General features: G+C 43.8%; 1 protein-coding gene across 1 annotated transcript; it reads right to left on the bottom strand.

Moving 5' to 3' along the window:
* Positions 1-1,770: 1,770 nt before the first annotated feature.
* On the bottom strand, positions 1,771-20,330 carry LOC123723740 (apolipoprotein B-100). The gene is made up of 29 exons (XM_014143934.2): positions 20,200-20,330; positions 19,071-19,112; positions 18,839-18,951; positions 18,585-18,730; positions 18,289-18,436; positions 17,702-17,854; positions 17,362-17,486; positions 17,178-17,263; positions 16,621-17,062; positions 16,407-16,521; positions 16,159-16,305; positions 15,849-16,060; positions 15,536-15,731; positions 15,236-15,415; positions 14,905-15,108; positions 14,217-14,384; positions 13,889-14,094; positions 13,619-13,801; positions 13,374-13,504; positions 13,050-13,260; positions 12,778-12,950; positions 12,445-12,608; positions 10,731-10,840; positions 10,266-10,639; positions 4,116-10,148; positions 3,921-4,032; positions 3,731-3,754; positions 3,179-3,365; positions 1,771-3,051 (listed from the first exon to the last, which is right to left on the bottom strand). Exons 1-29 carry the CDS (start codon positions 20,252-20,254, stop codon positions 2,053-2,055), a joined length of 11,439 nt encoding a protein of 3,812 aa, XP_013999409.2. The 5' UTR covers positions 20,255-20,330; the 3' UTR covers positions 1,771-2,052.
* Between the last annotated feature and the right edge of the window lie 549 nt (positions 20,331-20,879).

Raw genomic sequence — 20,879 nt, 5'->3', positions numbered from 1 at the left:
TCTCCGGTACCACTTGCAGTGCGGTAGCAGAGAGAACAGTCAATGACTTTGGTGACTGGAGTCTTTTACCATTTTTTGGGCCTTCCTATGACACCGCCTAGTATATAGGTCCTGGATGGCAGGAAGCTTGGCCCAAGTGAAGTACTGGCCATACGCACTACCCTCTGTCGGATGCCGAGCAGTTGCCAAAGCAGGCGGTGATGTAACCGGTCAGGATGGTCTTGATGGTGCAGCTGTAGAACTTTTTGAGGATCTGGGGACCTATGCCAAATCTTTTCACTCTCCTGTACAGTACATATTCTGCTGTTCTATCGTGCGTGATGTCAGAGGGAGAAAAACTGTGTTTGTTGTTTGCAGTAACTTCTTTGTTGTTGTAACATCACAGACAGAAGTGGTAGTTCCACTGATTAAGGATTCCAGCTTTAAAGGTAGACTCAGTGATTTAAATGTAAACAGGATAGTGGGTCAATTTCCACAACAACTAAGAGCGTTGAAGCGTGAGGCTCAACTTCTCTGCTGTTTCGGTGTCGTGGATACCAATCTGTGAACAGCATGAAGCGAACCCGTGCCCATGCGCAGATACTGTGTGTGACTGTGTGAGAGTGAAGTCTTGCGTCTCGCTCATCTCAATATCTGCGATGCTGCTCATGGCAACCTCATTTTGCTGAGTCTACCTTTGAATATTTATATGTATTTAATTTCTATCTTGAAATTATATTGCCTTTGACAATTGTCCACCGATGACCATAATATGTTGTGAGTAGCCACTCCCTCACCAGTCATGGTTGGAATACTGTTTGTTCTGTAGTTTGTTCCCATGACAAGCCATGTTGTTTTTTCAATCATTGCATTACTCCTGGACGAAAGCTAGACATGCTGAAAAGTTGTAAATATTTTGTTCCATTGGACATTCCACCCCAATAAAGGCATTTTAATTACAATAATTGAAGAGGTGCTTATGAACGGAAAAGTTACACAAACTTATGAAAAGTAAAGTTGCACACTATACATAGTCACATACTTTATGTCCCAGTTATTTAATTAGTGTAGAACAGCCAATATCCTCAAAATTGTTCACACTTAAACTAGCTACCTACTGACGTGATGTTACCCGCTGCTGCTCTGAAGCCTGAATACCCTAAGGGTGTTGTATAAAATGTGAAATGCATTCCTCCCCGAGTGATTCCCTAGTCACTAGTCACCCGGAGTACATTTATCTCAATGTCGTTCTACACAGGAGAGAATTTGTTCTTAACAAGACATCACAGCCACAAAACATGCCGTGTTAGGTGTACAGCAGCATACACCAGCCCTTCATTTGAGTAGTGCTCTATGTTAGAGTAATATGTACTTTGCATCCCTTGGAGATCCATAAACAGGTTAGGATTACAGTCAGATCAGAAATGAAACATTTATATTTGAAATAGGAGGGTAGTTTTGATAGCATTCCATGTACAAGTATTTGATAATGCTCAACGATATGTTTGAGCCATAGTTTGTTTCCTGTGATTCCATAATATCGTTTGGTTTTAAAGATCAGCAAGAGACTTAATATTATTCATATAGGCTTTCCACTTTGCTCATTTTGGAAGTTATATTCGGGCTATGTCTAAAGATCTCTCAACACTGAAAGAAAGTCAGTCTTATCAATATTAATAGTGTCTATGGTTCACGTCACTCATTTGCATCACTAATGGAATGCCTGTTGTTAAAATACTGAGGATCTGAAAACATACACATAGCAGGTGGAAAAATATAAATCAAACATAATGCTGTATAAATGTTATTTATTTTGTACTCTCATATTGCATTTTGTATGGTACAGATAGATAGGGAAATAGGACTCAACAGTATTTCATTTTTATGTTGGTAAGTGTACCAACACTTGTCATTTACACAAAAAGGATAAAATAATAGCTGCATGTTTACCTAAAGGCTTTAAAGACGTGCTGAAATACTTGTTTGAAGTACATTCCCAGCCCTGTGCCTCTGAGTAGCATAATGTTAAACAGATGGTAGTGTTAGACTCAGGGTTCAGTCTGTGAGGGTATCTCACTGGTGGAAGGGAAAGGGAAGCTCGATCTCAAGCCTTCCACCGCTAACTTTGATGAAAGCCTGGGCCTCCTCAGAAGCTTGCTGCAGAAGACCAGTGATGGCGAGGTTGAGCTGATTAACCACAGACAGAATCATGTCAGTGACGTGTTCAATTGCTATGTTCACCTGCTCCATGTTCAACATAGTATTGACTTGGTCCAGGACGGTCTTGATCACGCCGACAAGGTTATCGTACAGAGCGTTGATGTAGATAGCGACGGCATCCAGGTAGTCAGACTTCAGAGTGTCAACAAACTCCTGGGCCTTCTCAACGATGACCTTCACAGTCTCGCCAAGCTTCTCCAGGACCATGTCAAGGCTCTCCAGATGCTTCACCAGACCCACAAGCTGGGCAAGAGCATGCTTCATGTTGGCCCTCATGTTATCTATGATCTGGGCTCCAGTCATCACATCACCAATTGGCATAGTGACCTGGATGTCGCTGATCATATCGACCAGAGCATTGAAGGAGGCCTCTGCGTTGTCTATGAGCACCTGGATGGCCTGCTCAACTATAGTGGCAATGCCGGTGGTCAGCTGCTTGAGGACCTTAGGCAGGGTGGTAATTTCCTCAGAGCCAGGGAGCTTGAATTCTGTCTCCCTAAGGAACTTAATGGCAGCATCCAGGAAGACCTGGATGGTTTTCTGGAACTGGAAAACAGTGTTCCTGAAGAGGATTGACAGCTGGCTCAGCTCGGCTGCGTGGCTGTTGGCAGCAGTGTAGGCTTCCTCAATGAGGTTGATGATGGAGCTTTTCAGGCCCTCCACGTGCCCGAAGATCTCATACTTGTTAGAGAAGCTGTTCAGGGTGGATGTGATGGCAGGGAGTCTCTCCTTCAGGCCCAGGAGCATGTCGTGGGGGGCCTCCATGTTGTAGGCAACCTGTAGTTTTATCTTATCGGCATCCTTAGCAGTAGCTCTGATGACCAAGATGTCAACATCATCCTCAGGGGCAGACTGTTAGATATAGGAGAAACACAACACATTTCAATTGACCTGTACAATAGGGTGACATTTATTTGACTTGTGAATAGGGACACAAGTATTGAGTATTTTAAGATGAATGAAATTAAAAGAAACTCACAGCATAACGGCTGTAGAGTCTAGCGCTCAGCTGAGATGGGATCCTGCCCTGGAGCTGAAGACCCAAGAACCCAGTGGATGGAGTAGAGATGGAAGCACTGACGCCATCTCTGCGGGCAGCATAGCGGAAGTTCACATCAGTGAATGTTGGGCTGGTGATGTCCACATTCAGGGTGTGACGGGAGACACTAAGAAGTGGAAGAAAAACAGTGTGATCAGTTACTGTCTATTCACTCATAGTTTAATTAAGCAATAAGGCCCGAGGGGGGTGTGGTATATGGCCAATATATCACAAACCCCTAAGGTGCCTTATTGCTATTATAAACTGGTTACCAACGCAATTAGAGCAGTAAAAATCAATGTTTTGTCATACCATGCTATACGGTCTGATATACCACAACTTTCAGCCAATCAGCATTCAGGGCTCGAACCACCCAGTTTATAACTCCATGTAATACATGTGTGTAGTAGAAGGTCAAAAGATGTAGACTTTATTTGCTCATGCAATAGTCCTGGATTGAAGTGAATTGAAGGTACATTATTGAGTATTTACCTTCCCTCCTCTTGACGCTTCTTCCTGAAATGCACAAATGACAAAACAAACCATACTAATACATATTCAGGTATCTTCAAATTGCAAAATGTTTGTAATGATTTGATTAACATTGTGCTAACAAGCCTAAATCATTTGTTTCAATATGTATTATGCATTGAAATCAGCCTGTTTAAAAGTATTACTTTACCTCATAGCCTGGGTAATCACATTCTGAATGTCCATGGTCAGGTCTGCATGGGTAAGGACAGCCTTGCCATTCACACTCAGGGCTTCGTTCTCAAAGCTTGCAGTGAAGGAAGCTGTTGAGGCAGTTTCAATTTCCTCAAATACAATTATTTTGCATCAAATAATGACATTATAGAGGACATTTTTATAATTTTACCATCCATGTCGTAATCCAGGAAGTTGATGACAGAGGTAGCAGATGACTTCAGTTCGGCCTTGAAGACAGGGGCATCACCCTTCAACTCAGCTGCCAGATGTGTGGTGTACACAGGGGTGGCAATCTTGGCGGTGGTAGAGATCTTCTGCTTGGTACCTGTCAGCTCGACAGCAGTCTTCTCAAAGAGGGAAATGTCACCCACGTTGCTTGGCTGAGACATGTCAATCTCAACATTAGCAGTCAGTGATGTCAATGGTGCAAAGTCAATGGTAGCCTGGGCTACATGCTTTCCCTTGGTGTTGAAGGTAATCACATTGGCTTCGTTGTTGCTGGCGAATTTCAGCACTGCATACACACGGCTTACGGATGCCTCAACAGCCAGGTTCTCATCCACATCCATTTCCAGGATAGTTGTCTCACCGTTGCTGAGTTTGGCATTGGCAATGATCTTTGAGGTGGAGCGTAGGCCATCAGCATTCAGGTACATGTTAGCTTCATTGTCCAGAGCTCCCAAAACAGCATTGTATTCCAGGATTGTGCCATCAATGTTGCCCTTGATGGATGACTCCACAGAGATGTACTCAAGGGTTCCCTCTAGCTTCAGGCTGTGGTCAGCCTCTGCCTTGCCAATTGCTTTGATAAGGGGCAGGTTGAAATCACCTTTCAGCTTCAATGTAGAGGCAGCATTTGGCTTGGTCTTGGTGTCTGCAACAAATTGCTGATTGGCTTCTAGGTTGAAGATGGGCAGGGCAATCTTTGCAATGGTAGCCACAGACGCCGCAGCTTCCAGGTTGTCGGGGCTTAGGCTGAAAGTGCTGTCATGGTTTCCCTCAATGTGGGCATTCTCCAAGGACAGGGCAGTGGCCAGCTTAAGCCCTCTTTTGGTGGTCAAACTGGTGGTGCCATCAAGCTTGATCTTAAGAGCCTCAAAAATGGAGGCTGTGGTAGCTCCCAGGCGGAACACAAGGTCGTCCTCAGCGTAAAGTCCGGCATTGGCATTCAGATTGAAGATGGGGGACTTCAGGGAGAGTTCGGTGATCAGGTTGCCCAGAGAGTGAAACTGACTCTTCTGGTACAGGATCTTGGAATCAACATCAAGAGACTGCTCTGTGGTGGTCAAGATGTTCTTCAAGCCAGTATGCTCATACAGGTTCAGATCACTGATGGCTGGAATGTGCATGTTAATGAAGGGCAGATCAATCTCTGGGATGCTGATGGGGTTTGTCAGGAATTCAAGATTAGCCTCACCGTTCATAGTAGCAAAGATGCCAGCCTCCTTTTCGTTGTTGTCAATAGTGAAGTTGTAGGAGGATTTGTACTGGTTGAAGCGGGCAAGAGCCACAGTGTTGATCTGTTGAGCTTCAGGCTTGATTGTGGCAGAGTAGTCATTCTGGAGATCAATCTTGGCCATCAGTGCCTCGTTGAAGCTGAGCTTGGTGTTTCCCTTGTTTTGGAAGTCAAAGACAACTTCAATAGGATAAATCTTAATGGTGAGTGAGTTTGACAGGATTCCACTGAGATCTCCAACAAGCTCTGTGTCATGGTTTGCCTTCAGTTCAACCTTCATATCTCCCAAATTGACATTTCCAGATGCCACCAGAAGGCTGTTCTTGATGGCTGGGCCTTCTGCCTCAGAGCGGGCCTCAAATGTGATGTGACTGAGAATGACTGCATCAGCATTCATGGTCTGCTTCATCTTCAGAAGGGCAGTGTCGGTGTCAGCGGAGATTGTCAGCTTAGCAGTGCTGGGACTGATGGCGAAGTGAAGGTCACACTTGTGTGTGCCCTCGTGAAAGTTGAACTTCATAGCACCATCATTTCCAATGTTCAGAGTGATTGTTGTGTCCTCCAGGCGGGCAACAGCCTTTTGGGTCACAGAGGCTCCATTGGTGAAGCCAAGGATTGGGATATTGATCTGGTGGTTGTAGGTGGTGTCCACAGATGCAGACATACCACCCAATGTGGCAAAGAATGCATTATTGACAATGTCAGCCGTGTAGTGTGCAGTGGTTGCCTTGACTGTGGTCTTAGCTGAGGCCTGGGCTGCAAGGTGGTAGAGGGTCACTGATGCCTGGTGTTCGACTGCAAGTGCAGTGTGGGTAAACTTAAGGGTCTCTGAAACTATCACACGGTTCAACTTGGGGATGGCAACGCGAGCAGTGGAGTCCAGGTTGTAGCTGAATATCTCAAAAATGGGAGATATGGCCTGGGAGGTTAGGAAAGCGGTGAGCTGAGGAGTCTCCTCACTGTCAGTAGAGTTCTGGAGCTCAGCAGAGGTCCTAATGCTGTAGATGGGAGTGCTGACTTTGATCTCACCATAGAGCTTGCCAAAGCAAGGGACACTGATCTCACTGGGAATGGCAGGGAGCTTGATCTCAGGGATCTGGAGAGTTGGAATCTCTAGGAGCTTCTCTGCGACTACCTTAGGTAGGACAGGGAAGTAGAACTCTGGGAATGTGATCTCTGGGAGAGTAATGTCAGGTAGGGTTGGCAGGTAGCTCATGGTCAGGTCTCCAAAGAAAGCATCCAAATCAAGCATCTGGATCTCAAAGTTGAAAATAAAATCTATGAGCTCTGTGACCTTCTGCTTGATATCGTCAAAGGAAACGGTGGTGGCTGGCACTGTGTGGAAACCCAGGATAGTGAACTCAGGGATATCCAGCTGTGTTGGAATGTCAATCTCCTGAAGCTTCTCCAGGCTGACCTTCATGGAGGGCATGACCAGGTCAGTGAGAGGGATTGTGAATGAAGGGAAGTCCAGCTCAGCTGTCTTCAGTCCAGTAACAACTCCCTCAATTATCTGCTTGACCTCGCTGACAATTTGTTGTTCACCAGCAAACTTCTGGATCACCTCAAACACATTGCCGAACACCTCATTTATGACGGTGATGACCTTGGTGTAGAGTTCACTCACCTGCTGCAGGTATGAGATGATATCATTTCTAAGGTCCATATTGGTGATTCCCTGCTTTAGCCTCTCAGAAATTGCCTTAATTTCATTAAGGATGGCATGGTCGAGCACGTCCTTCACTGTTTTGATCATGTCTGCAACCTTGAGTTTCCTCAGATGTTCAATGTAGTTAAGTGCAGATGACACAAGAAAGTTGACAAACTCTCTTGAAGCCTGAAGTTTCTGTGGGATCTCAAGTGCCTTGATCAGCTCATTCACATAAGCAGTGTATTCAGAAATCATCTGGTTGGTTTCATCCACATAGGCATTGTAATCAAATGACCTCAGCTGCTGGACAACAGAGTCAAGATATTCATTCAGCTGTTCAATCACCTGTTTGATCTCAGTAGCTTTTAAGGAGTTGATGGCTTCTTCCAGCATCTGCATTACCTTCGATGGGATATTGATGGCCTTCAGCTTATTAACAAGGACCTGAATTGTTTCATCAATTTTGAACTGCTTAATTAGAACCACAACCTTCTCCAGGACTGCTTCAACCTTCTTGTCAACCTCATACTTGACAATCAGACCTCTCAGCTTGGCATGGAAAACATTCAATTTGCCAATGATATCCAATTCCTGGATCACTGCCTTGACAGACTCAATCATCTTGATGATCACTTCAGTGGGAAGGTGTTCCATCAGCTGCTCAACATGAGCTTCCAAGTTGATGGAGGAAATGTAGTTTCTCAGATCCTCAACAGTTTTGGTTCTGTCAAAGTTCTCAATGAACTGCTTTAATTCACTCACTGCGTTTTCAATTTTAGCCTTAATTTCAAACTGGGCATCAATGTCGTGCAGGAGTGAAATGCTGCTGTCCTTCAGTTTCTGCATGTCTATCTGCTTGATCAGCTCTTCGATAGCGTCAATGACAGCTACGATCATAGTAGTGATTTTATACTCTTCGTTGATGGCATTCAGCTCCTGGCTGAGCCTCTCAATTACAGTTTCAGACAGGGTACCACTCGCAATCATCTCCTTGGAGGCAGCAACAATGCCCTGGATACTGGATGCCAGGCCCATCAGCAGTTTTTCAACAGCAATCTTGAGGTTCACAAGGGAGGCCTCTAGGTATTCCAGAGTGATGGCGTACTCCTCGGTGAGGGCAATCAGGTTCTGTTTGAGCTGGACAGCCTTGCCTTCCAGATTCAGTTTGGCAACAAAGTCACTGACATGATGGGGCAGAGCCTCAAGCTTAGCCTTGACCTCATCACTATTGATATAATTCTGAATAGCCTCTGCCATGTTAACAATAGTGATCTTGATGTTTTCCAGGATTGCAGGCAAACTTTTGAGGAAGGGCAGGTTAATCATGTGACTGTCAGTGTTCTTATCATACTTTAGGAAACCAGAGATTGTGAATTCCTGCTCTTCACTGGCAGCTGTGTTCAGGAGCCCGGTGAGGAGGGTTGCAGACAGCTCCAGTCCAAGCCTTTCAGCATTGTTGTAGGCACTCACTTCCTGATTGAGGGCGTGGTTGTTCAACTTTGACTTCATCCTAAGTATGGCCCTCTGCTCCTGGGGAGTCAGAAGTGTGTCTATCTTGTTGTCAATTGTGGTTTCTAGGGGGAAGCCATTGTCCAGCTGCTGGGTGACAGAAGCTCTGCATTCATGAGAGCTGGCAAAAGCCAGGGGCTGTGCTTTAAGGAGGAATTTTCCATAGAGCTGAGCGCTCTGCTTACCATACAGGGTCAGGTCACCATCAGCATTAAAGATGGCGTCAAGATTGAAGTCGAAGGGAATAATGCTGGCACGGATGGTGTTGTCGAAGCGGAAAGGCTGGGAGTTGAAGCGGGCATCATTGTGGATCTTTGCAGCAAGGCCAACAATTTCAAGCTCAATGTTGTGGCTCATGTGAGCACCAAGGAACTTTCCATTAGTGCTGCACTTAGCATTAGCGGTCAAGTCTGCATAGTTGATCTCATAGGTGTGTTTGAGCTCTTCCTCACCATAGGCCGCCTTCAGGCTTCCAGTAAAGTCAATTTTGTAGATCACTGCCTTCAGCTGAGCCTCGTTGACTAGGTTGGCTGCCAGCAGTTTCAGGTTATTGTTCATATTTACAGAGGCAGTGTAGTCCTGTAGGTCAATGGTGATGTCATGTGTATAGGAAGTGCTCTCGCTGACAATGGCCTCAGCCTTTGAGTTGAAGGCAAGGCTGGAGAGAGTGATGGTCAGTGAGTTGGCATTCTCAACCTTCATGTCATTCAATGCACTCTTGGTCTCAATGGACAGAGTAGCCTTGGAGGAATCAATTCCACCGTTGAAGGTGTTCTCCATGGTGAACGGGCCCTGCAGGGTGGTTGTTCCGCTTGTGGCCAGGCCATCCTTGTTCATTGTCAGGGTAGCTTTGTGTGCAGCTTTGTTCTCAAGCAGCTTTACAGTGCCATCACTGTTCACAGCCAGGCCATTGACATCCAGGGAGGCAGTGACAAGAGAGTATATGCGATTCTCAGAGTGGTCAGCATTGGTCTCCATCTTGATTGTGACTGCTCCAAAGCCAACAGAAGCCTCAGCCTGGTTGTGGATCTTCATACCAAGGGCAAGGGCATTGGTGTCACATTTCAGGGACAGCTGGTTATCCTTGAACACAAGTTCAGCAGCATGGGTCAGGATGTCTTCGAATGCATTCATGTTAGACACAACAGACAGCTTGCCATTGGCAAAGGATGCAGCAATGGTGTTCTGGGCCTTAAGAATGGTTGAATCAATTTTCAGGGAAGAATCAATCTTTGCCTCTGGTCTGAATGGGAAGATGGTAAAAGACTGGGTGGTGATTGTGGTGCCATAGACAGGTCCTGCTTTGACTGTTCCCTCCAAGTTGCTATCACCAGAGATCTTCAGTGTTGGAGCCAGTATTGGCGCTTCAGAATTGAAGCCAACTTGGCCGGTGTGCTCTAGGTTTACACTCAGACCCATGGGGCTTGTTGCTTCGATTTTGCTGCTGGATTTCACATTGATCTTGTTGTCTGTAACAGTGCCAACTTCCCTTATGCTAATGCTGGCATCAATGAACTTGTGGCTCACGGAGGTCTTCACATGGGCCTTGATTGAATCAGCAGGAGTGGTGGTAAGCAATCCAGATCCTATTTACAACACAGAAGGAACAATTATTGATTATTGCACAACTAAACATGTTCCAGATTGTGTAATTCTCAATTAATTACAAAGGCATTAGAAAATCTCTGGAGGTGGAACTCTACCTTCAATCTTGATGCACAGGAGTTCCATTGAGCAGCTGCCTGTCACATCAAACTTGGCAGAATAGCTTGGTGTCTCAGCGGCATCTTTGCCAGCAGACACTGAGCCCTCCAAGTTGTAGAAGTTGCTCTTCACCTTTGTGGACAGCTGAGTTTTTCCGAAGAGGGGCACAAATACATCAAGGGTCTCTGGGATGAAAAGCTCAGGGATGGGGATCTCCATGGAGGCAATGTCCAAGCCAAGCTGGGGCAGAGCCAGGTGTGGTGTGGTCAGTGCAGCTGGGAAGTTCAGCTCCTCAGATGATTTTCCACCAAGAGGGAGGGGAATGGCGATGAAGATACGCTCATTGTTGAAGTGGTAAGCAGCTGTGGCCTCACTGTTTCAAAAAATTGTATTTAATCATGAATTACCTTTATTTAATGTATTGACTGAAATTATTCTCATGCTAGTTGATTGATGTAACTTACACATTCAGGAAAAGTTTCTCAGGCAGAGTCAACTCTGGCATCCCAGGGACTTTCAGGTTCTGCATATATGGGATATCAGCAGCATATTTCTCCAGGTAGTTGTTGGTTGCCTGTAATGGAAATACAGTGCCAGTCAAAAGTTTGGACACACCTACTCATTCCAGGGCTTTTCTTTATTTTTACTATTTTCTACATTTCAGAATAATAGTGAAGACATCAACACTTTGAAATAACACATATGGAGTCATGTAGTAACTAAAAAAGTGTTAAACAAATCACAATATATTTTACTTTTGAGATTATTCAAAGTAGCAACCCTTTGCCTTGATGACAGCTTGGCATTCTCTCAACCAGGTTCATGAGGTCGTCACCTGGAATGCATTTCAATTAACGTGTGTGCCTTGTTAAAAGTGAATTTGTGGAATTTTGTTCCTTCTTAATGAGTTTAAGCCAATCAGTTGTGTTGTGACAAGGTAGGGGTGGTATACAGAAGATAGCCCTATTTGGTAAAAGACCAAGTCCATATTATGGCAAGAACAGCTCAAATAAGCAAAGAGAAACGGCAGTCCATCATTACTTTAGGACATGCAGGTCAGTCAATCCGGAACATTTCAATAACTTTTAAAGTTCCTTCAAGTGCAGTCGCAAAAACCATCAAGCACTATGTTGAAACTGGCCCTCACGAGGACCACCACAGGAAAAGAAAACCTAGAGTTACCTCTGCTGCAGATGCTAAGTTCATTAGAGTTACCAGCCTCAGAAATTGCAACCCAAATAAATGCTTCACAGAGTTCAAGTAACAGACACATCTCAACATCTGTTCAGAGTAGACTACTTGAATCAGGCCTTCATGGTCGAATTGCCGCAAAGAAACCACCACTAAAGGACACCAATAAGAAGAAGAGACTTGCTTGGGCCAAGAAACATGAGAAATGGATATTAGACCGGTGGAAATCTGGTCTGATGAGTCGCAGAGTATGTGAACGGATGATCTCCGCATGTGTGGTTCCCACCGTGAAGCATGGAGGAGGAGGTGTGATGGTGTGGGGGTGCTTTGCTGGTGACACTGTCAGTGATTTATTTAGAATTCAAGGCACACTTAACCAGCATGGCTACCACAGCATTCTGCAGCGATACGCCATCCCATCTGGTTTGCGCTTAGTGGGACTATCATTTCTTTTTCAACAGGGCAATGACCCAACACACCTCCAGGCTGTGTAAGGGCTATTTGACAAAGAAGGAGAGTAATGGAGTGCTGCATCAGATGACCTGGCCTCCACAATCACAGGGCTTAAACCCAATTGAGATGGTTTGGGATGAGTTGGACTGCAGAGTGAAGGAAAAGCAGCTAAAAAGTGCTCAGCATTTGTGGGAACTCCTTCAAGACTGTTAGAAAGCATTCCATGTGAAGCTGGTTGAGAAAATGCCAAGAGTGTGCAAAGCTGTCATCAAGGCGAAGGGTGGCTACTTTGAAGAATCTGAAATGTAAAATAGATTTTGATTTGTTTAACACTTTTTTGGTGTTAAACAAACTATTTCATAGTTTGATGTCTTCACTATTATTCTACAATGTAGAAAATTGTAAAAATATAGAAAAACCCTTAAATGAGTAGGTGTGTCAACTTTTGACTGGTACTGTACATATTGTAATATATTAAGTTGAGAGAGGACAAAATAGTGATCATAAGATTAAAGTGTTTTTTTGTTGTTTTACCTCTACAGACTTGGTGAGGATGTGACGGACCTTCATGTCGGTCTGGCCCACCTGCTGATCAAGAACATCACTGACCATCTTCTGGATTGCCTCGGCATGAGGGAGGATGTTCTGGATCTCAGAATTCATGTCAGACTTGACCTCAGCCACAATCTTCTCGTCATCTACAAAGTAGGAGTAATTCATTGTAAATTAAATTACATTTTAATAACTTTCCCATGATTACTTGACATTTAAAGCCTGGCAAAGCTCTCAGAAACATACAGTTAAAGTTGATCAAGAAGCAAAACAATTCATCGTACAAAGGTTGGGCGATATTGAAAGCCTGCATACCATATTTTAGGGTGATCTTTTGCACTGAGGTGGTCTCTGGGAGCTTGATGTCACTCTCAAGCTCAAGTTCCAGTTCCTCACCACGCTTCACGTTGGCTGTAACTGTGGCGTCAGCCTTGATTGAAGGGACAAGCAGCTGCACCTGCAGCATAGCATCCTTCATGGCCTCAATTCTGCATAGAAAACCATGAGTCAGTTGGAATTTGGAAGAAAGGGAAAACAGAAGAAACCAAAACAGGGAAGTACTTTGTGGGGTAGCATTGTCAGCTTACTTAGCGCGGCCAACCAGGGACAGCTGAGGGATGTTCTTGTTGATGAGGTCAATGGAGATGGAGTGTATTCCTTTGCCCTTGGTGTTGCCATCCACAACGCCCAGTCTGATTCCAGCCTCCAAGTCAAAGTCAGGGATCTGGATGTCGGTGGTGATGACATTCTTCCTCCTGTTGTACTTCACAGTGGCTGTGGCCTCAGTGGGGTCAGCACCTGTGTCCAGGATAAACTGAATAAGTTAGTCACCAAGGAAAAGGTTGTACGGTAGAAATGGAAGGACTGTGTTACTCTAAAAGAGGGCTTTTGTAACTTAGAGCTAGCTATACCTTCTGCCTTCAGGACCATCTTTACAGTGTCAACTTTCTGACGACCTTCTTCTCCCTCCCTGACGATTTCGTAGCCGATGGTGGCCGTGTATTCAGTGACCTCACCAGTGGGGTGGAGCTCCACAGCAAGCCTATAGAAAATGTTTAATTTCCAAAAGTTATGGCTAAGATCAATTTCTACCTGAAAATAGGAAAACATAAATGGAGCATATGTTAAAATGTATTTGCATCGAACTAGTACTTACTTGCTATCTCCGGTAAAGGGGAAATAGGGTGCTGTGTCATGGGAGCTAGCATCAGAGTACTGAAGGGTGGTGCAGTACTTCATACCAGCTAAGAATGGAGTGCACTCAGACACATCAATTCTGTCCTCTACCAGAGACGGGATGGGTTTCACTCCAGCAGAAGTCACTTCGAACAGCTTGTTGCTATAATAGGGGTCGTGGAAAGGAAATGTTTAGGCTCTCATAAATATTGGTCATCAAGTATTATCTGAATGACACTCTGACACTTACGTGATGCTGATGAGCTTGGCAGGACCCTGAGGAGCAGGGATGGTCAGCTTGACCTGGTTGTCGGCCATGACGATCTTAGCGCTGAGCCCACTCTCGTGGTATAGGCTGGTGTGCATCTCCAGGCCAGAGAGAAGGTACTCAGGAATGTGGGAACCAACCCGGGCCACAAACTCAATTCCAGCGGAGGGCATGAAGGAGACCTCGCTCTGTGGGAAAGGGATCAGTCAAAGTATATTATATAGATATGCAAAAAGACTGACGGACTTCACATGTATTAGGGTTACTACAAATAGAAAACAGATCAGTGAAAATAAATATAAAAGTTTACCATGTCGGGTGTAATGTGTAGTCCTCCCTTGATGCCAGGGGTGAAGGTACCAGACAGGGCAATCTTCAGTGGCACACCAGTGGCAGTTGGCAGGAAGAATTTGTTATCCATGAAGATGTAATGGGCGAAGACTTCATTGTCAGTGTTGGTCATCAGTCCCTTCATAAGCTGTGGAACATGTACAGTTGAAGTCAGAAGTTGACATACACCTTAGCCAAATACATTTCAACTCGGTTTTACACAATTCCTGACATTTAATCCGAATAAAAATTCCCTGTTTTAGGTCAGTTAGGATCACCACTTTATTTTAAGAATGTGAAATGTCAGAATAATAGTAGAGTGACTTATTTCAGCTTTTATTTCTTTCATCACATTCCTAGTGGGTCAGAAGTTTACATACACTCAATTAGTGTTTGGTAGCGTTTCCCTTAAATTGATCAACTTGGGTCAAACGTTTCGGGTAGCCTTCCACAAGCTTCCCACAATAAATTGGGTGAATTTATGAATATGTAATGGGCAAAGACTTCATTGTCAGTGTTGGTCATCAGTCCCTTCATCAGATTTCAGATTTTGGATAATAAATTGAGCTTTCATTTTTTATCATTGATATGTCATTCTTGCCAGATGAGTTAACATTAATGTATATCTGAAGTGATAGTGTTGCTTTTTTCCATATCTTTGTACATACATCAGTGGGGAACATCTTGAGTACGTTGTCAATCATCAGACCAGCAGAGTAGGCCATCTTCTCCATCTCATTGGTCTTCAGGTATCCAAGTTCATTTCCCAGCAGTCTCAGGTAAACCATAGCCTCAGGGGACTCCTGAGTCTTCAGATCCCTGACCAGTTTGTTGAGGTTGCGGCCGATTTCTCTCATGATGTTCTGGGAAGCCTACAGAATATTTTTTTCAAGGAAAGAGGCAGTTAGCTCATGCTACAATTAAATAACTAGGATTAAAATCACCCTAATTAAAATGTTTGGGTTGGAAAGAGGAAGAACATAGTATGGTTTTGAATACCTGTCTCTTCATTCTGTCTTTCTTCAGAGCGGGCATCATCCTCTTCATGACCTCATTGACCTGCAGGGGCATCTTGTCAGAAACGAAGTAGACGGTCTTTAGAACTGTGTCAGGGAAGAATCCGTTCTCTCCGAACAAAGCCTCAACAGTTGGCTCTAGTCCTTTGCCTTCCATGCCAACCTTACAAGTGAAGAGAATGTTCACCATGAGACTGATAGAAAAATAAGTGTATATTCTGTAAAAAAAAAAACATCATCCCAATAAGAGGCTTAGGGAAACAATTTATATTGTATTTTTTACCTCCACCATGTCAACACTGTAGCCAAAGGCCTTCAGGGTCATCTCCAGCATGACTTCCTTGGGCAGATAGCTGGTGCCCTCGAAGAGCATATTTCCTTGCACAGATCCAATCATGTAGTTGCGGGAGAACTTGGTGGGATCCATGACAGTTCCAACCTCATTTCCCTGCAGGGCATCAAGAATCTTCTGTCTCAGCCTTTAATGGAAGGAATAATTTATTACATGGTCAAACCTATGATGAGGAGGGAACAACCGAACAGAATATTTCTGTTAGCTGAGGCAGTAAATACTGCAGATGATATCTCTCACGTACTCCTGGGTCTCGGCTGCTGTGGATGCCAGTATATTAGTCAGGTGGGAGATGACAAAGCTCTTGGCCTGCTGGTCTTCTTCGATGGGCAGAGCGGCGGCCAGCTGAGCCAGTTCAGCAGGCTGGGGGTCCTTCATCAGCACCAGGTAGGCAGCAACACGCTTCTGCAGGGGGCTAGCACCACTCAAAATAACCTGCATGAGCACCTCTCTGCCCTGTAAACAGGAGAATGTGTATAACAGTTCTGCAGTGAACGAAGAGTTGATGGTTTCCATATACATTTTTGAAAGCTAATAGGATAAGAGTGAGTTACCTCCTCAGGGACAGGAGTTTGTCTGAATGCCTGAATGGCAGCCTGTTGGACTTCCAGGGAAGCGCCGGGCTCGTTTACACACTGGATCACAGCAGACTTCAGGGCAGGACTGGCGGCTCCCATGGCTGCAGCCATGTTACCAATAACCTGTGGAGCAGAAGGAAGCAAACATGAATTATTCTGATTCAAATTGTTGCTTCCTGTGTGAGTAAACCTGAAAAAGCTATGGGGAGCGATGGAACACTCACCCTCAGGGCCAGGAAGTTCTGCTCCTTGTCACCAGTGCAGTCACCCAGCTGGGAAACAGCAAACTCAGCCACAGCCTCGATCTCAGGGGTCACTTTGCCCTCGGCCTTGTAGAATCTGAAGAGGAACACAATGTGAAATTCAACATAAGAATTTCATTTTCTGCATCTGCTCAGTTCCATTTAGAAAATATGTTGCTTTAAAATGTCTGTTTACCTCTTGACAACATTGCTCAGGGCATACAGGATAGGCTTGCTCTGCTTGTACCGTGCCATAGCCAGCATGTCGTTGACCAGGAGGGCAGAGGGGTTGGGGACCAGTCCCATGGCGAACACGACGGCATCAACCTCAAAGGCAGAGTTGTCAAAGGTCCTGAGGATCTGCATGATGGCACTGCTGCACTCTGGGGTACCGCACTGGGCCAGAACCTGGTAGGTCAGTGGTCCGGACACCTTCAGGGCCTCGGGGATAGCAGGGCTCAGGGCCTCAGCCTTCATTCCACGGACCATGCTCACAAGCTGCTGGAAGAGGTGGGCTCTCTTCTCACCATTGGACAGAGTGGCCAGTTCCCTCAGGACGGCCAGAGGAGCATCCTTGTCCTGAACAACGCTCTTGTCCTCAGCAGCCTCCATTGGCAGACCCTTGAGGTTGGCCACATCTGCAGGAAGATAAAGTCAGTTTTGACACTGAGCAGGTGAAATCCTTTTTCAATTATCTCTGACTGTCTACGATAATCATCTTCATAATTAGAATGCAATGTAAGGGATACTTACTGTGGTTAAAAACTCTCTCATTGTATGTGGAAACCTCCAGCAGAGTCAGGAACTGCTTGCCAACGTTGGTAACTCCATACTCTCCCCTGTGGAAAGCCAAAGAGATGATAAAGACTTATGCAACATCTCTTAACATTGCAGGTACGTATTTCATAAAAGATTATAGGCATAATGTTTAACACACTTGTGAGAGAAAGGCACCAGGATGTGCTTCTCAGTGCAGGCACCAGAGATCATGTGCTTCTTGTCATTGTCAAACTTGTAGTTGCAGGTCTGGGAGCTTCTGATCAGCTGAGCAAGAGGATAGTGCTGTAGGAGGAGAAATTATTATTGTTTACGTTTTTTTGTAAAGTTCAAAAGTGAATAAGGAGTAATATTAGTTGTCATTTCAGCTACTGGAGCGGAGAAAGATAATTACTTTGAAGGGTTTTTGTAAAGGAGTTAAAAAGTGAATTAGGATTAATAAATTATTTTGGGTTTATTTCAGAATCTAACCAGCAACTTCTACTTTCTTGCAGTCTTACCATGCCAGAGATGAGGGCCAGGGGGCTGGTGTGGTCCCTCTGGGGGATGAAGTGGTCACATTTGGACAAGTCCCTGTTGAGAGTGATGTCAGTAGCGATGTCCTCCATGGCGTTGACTATGTAGTTGGTCTTGCACATGCCGTGGATGGTGGGCTGAGGGGAAAGTCAATGATCCTTGTCATATTTAAATAAATATAAATACTGATTTATGTTTTCTGAAAAACTGAATGGGACATATTGCTCTCTGCAGAGCCATGAACATAATTTTCTTGGCTAGTCTTGTACCTTGTAGTGCATCACGTCGGCGTGCCAACAGTACTTTCATTTATTATTTCTTTATTACACAATAATTACATTTTTGTTTCTTGGATTCACTAAAACAAGCACCAATATGTACCATTGTCTACCAGGTAGTTTCCAATTGTATTGAATAATATGGATTAATAAGGTACACACTGTTAGTAATAAAGTACCCATTAGAGTAATAAAGTACTCAATAAGAAATGACTTGCTCATATCACTGAAACTACACTGTAATACAAAGTGTGTAGTTATGATTAGGGTGTTTTCTGAGAAGATCAACATACCATTTTCTTGTTGTTCTCCTCTTCCAGCAGGGGCACGGCAAGGGCAGAGACGATACCTCTCTTGATGTTCAGGATGGTCATGGACTCATCCTCCTCAGGGTACAGTTTCACATCGTACACTCCCTCAACCACAACCTTCAGAGGATGTCTGAGCAGGGAGAGAGAGGTGAAAGGTTGGTTACCAGTTGTTAACTCCAAATTACAATGTGCTTAATAGAAGAGAGGACAAGGAATTTTTAACAAATATTGGGGACAAGGGTTGGGTTAGGGCATGTGTGACAGCCTTGGGGGCTTACTTCTCCATGGCAGCAGCGAAGGCATCAGATCCAGGTGCAGGTCCGAACACAGGGTTGCCCTCTGCGTCCATATTGACAACCTCACTCAAGCTACAGCCTGTGGTACGCAGGATGTAGCTGCAAGACTGAGGAACTTCAATCTCGACCTGTAGGGAGAGACAAAGAGGTTAGATGGCTTTCTTACTGGGATGTTGCGTGAGGACAATATTAATGGACTGAAGTGAAGGCTTAATGCTCTGAGGTATGATGTCTACCTTGCAAGAGCACTTGGGTCCATTTATGAGATTGGAAGCTCCTTCAATGGCATTCAGGGACTCTGCTTTGTACTGGTATTCATATTTGTGAAGGCTCTTGTACCTTCTTGCCACTAGGGAGAGATTAGAAATTGTATTTTTAATGTGTTTGAGTAAAGAACCGTCATGTTGCCATAACAGTGGGCAAACTGCAGCACATTGGTAGGATAAGCAATGATTTGTTGGTACGTACGCAAGCATGTTGGATGTTTTTCGGCACCATCGTCTTGGGAGTCTGTGAGAGGATAACGCAATTTTGGTCAAAGCAGGATTATACAGAAGTTTTATAATTAATTACAACATGACTGAAATTGTTTTTAAGTGTGTAAAAAAGCAGCTTTTCTTTCTTTGAATGGTGTGGGTGCAGTTATGTATCTGTTCAACTGCCTGTCCCCTCCACTCACTTTACTATCAAATCATGTGGGCATGAGGGGGAACTGCCCCCACTCGTTTAAAATAAAAACTGTTATATTGTTTACATCCCAGAAAGTGATATTTGCACATCTGCACTGTCAGAATTCAGATATTTGTAAAATTGCTTGCTTGCACAGTATCACCTATTAAATCTTACATTTTGTGAGGAAACACTGTTTTACCGGACTAAAAATAGAGGACAAAAAGCTCAAAGACAGATCTCGACTTATATCTACCAGCTGAACAGGACTTTCATCATTTACATTTTATTTAGATTTTTCAGGTTCACCATCAGAAATAGTTTTGCTGATATACAGTCAATGTATTTGGCGGTTTTGAAGAAAGTTAACTTGTAATTTGCAACAGGGACAGTGCGTATTTTACGAGATTAACTGTGCAATGTCGAGAGGAGATGCTTCAGTTCACTCTGTAATGTTCCAAGTGTTATTTTACAAAAAAAACTATTTTGCAACAAAATGACATAATAGATTTTGCACATGCAAAGTAAAATGCACATAGCTAAAAACACCCACTTTTATAAACAAATTCTAGTTGTTCAAGTTAACAGCTACCGATAATTTGGTTTGGCATTAGAATATTTAAAATTAAACATTTCCGAATGGAACACTTCTAAAGAAAATACCTTAAATCTGAAAATTACAAACATGAAAACTTAAGAAACAAACTACTGCTGGGTAAAAGTTCATTTTAAATCTTTAAAAAAGTTAACACTACATACATGTCTCTTTGGTATTATAATATGTAAATCGAAAAAAGTCCAAAATAAAAACTTTTAAAGCATATATTTCAAATCTGAAAATAACAAACATGTAAACTCAAGAAACAAACTACTACCTGGTAAAAATAGATTTTTATCCACAGCAGGGACCAGTCAGAGAGGTACTTACGGGCCAAGGCAAGGGTGCTCAGAAGAAGCAAAAGAGAGAGCTTTGTGTCCCCCATGATGGGTTCGTTGAAGCTCTTTCCTTTGCGTTGGCGAGTACTCGTCGAGACTGATTTCTCCACTCCAGCACTAGTCTTTTATACCCTAGGGATTCTATAGGAAGGGGAGGTGGGAGCTACAGACAGTGCTGCCCCTACACCAAAGTCCATCCCATACGTATGTGTGGAGGGACAAAGGCAACTAGTTTCAAAAAACTGTCCATGGATATGATAACAAACTTGCAGAATCAGTCATTTTTGTGCAGTAGTAACACGTATTTTCCAAGATTAGGAAGACCACTGAAGAAAACAGCAAAAACTAGTGATTTCTCTCAGTGTAAATGAATTGCGAAGGTTTCATTCTATATATATTTTTTCCTGATAAAACTACAATTCACTTGTTAGAAGGGGATTGAGCCAAAAATTAGGCAATACATAATCTCAACTTTGATATAGTATAATTTTAACTCAATTTCATAAAAGCATGCATTCAAAAACATAGCATTGACATAATATATAAAAACAATACATAACCTATTACTAAACGTTTTGTTTATACACATTTACTTGTCTCCTTTTAGTTCAGATATTGCATTTTAGAACATACTTATGTGGTTAAGATGGAGAAAATGAAGAGTAAATACTT

This window comes from Salmo salar, chromosome ssa15 (genome assembly GCF_905237065.1).
Source record: "Salmo salar chromosome ssa15, Ssal_v3.1, whole genome shotgun sequence".
Classification (NCBI taxonomy): domain Eukaryota; kingdom Metazoa; phylum Chordata; class Actinopteri; order Salmoniformes; family Salmonidae; genus Salmo; species Salmo salar.
This window is presented reverse-complemented; position numbering and strand designations above follow the sequence as displayed.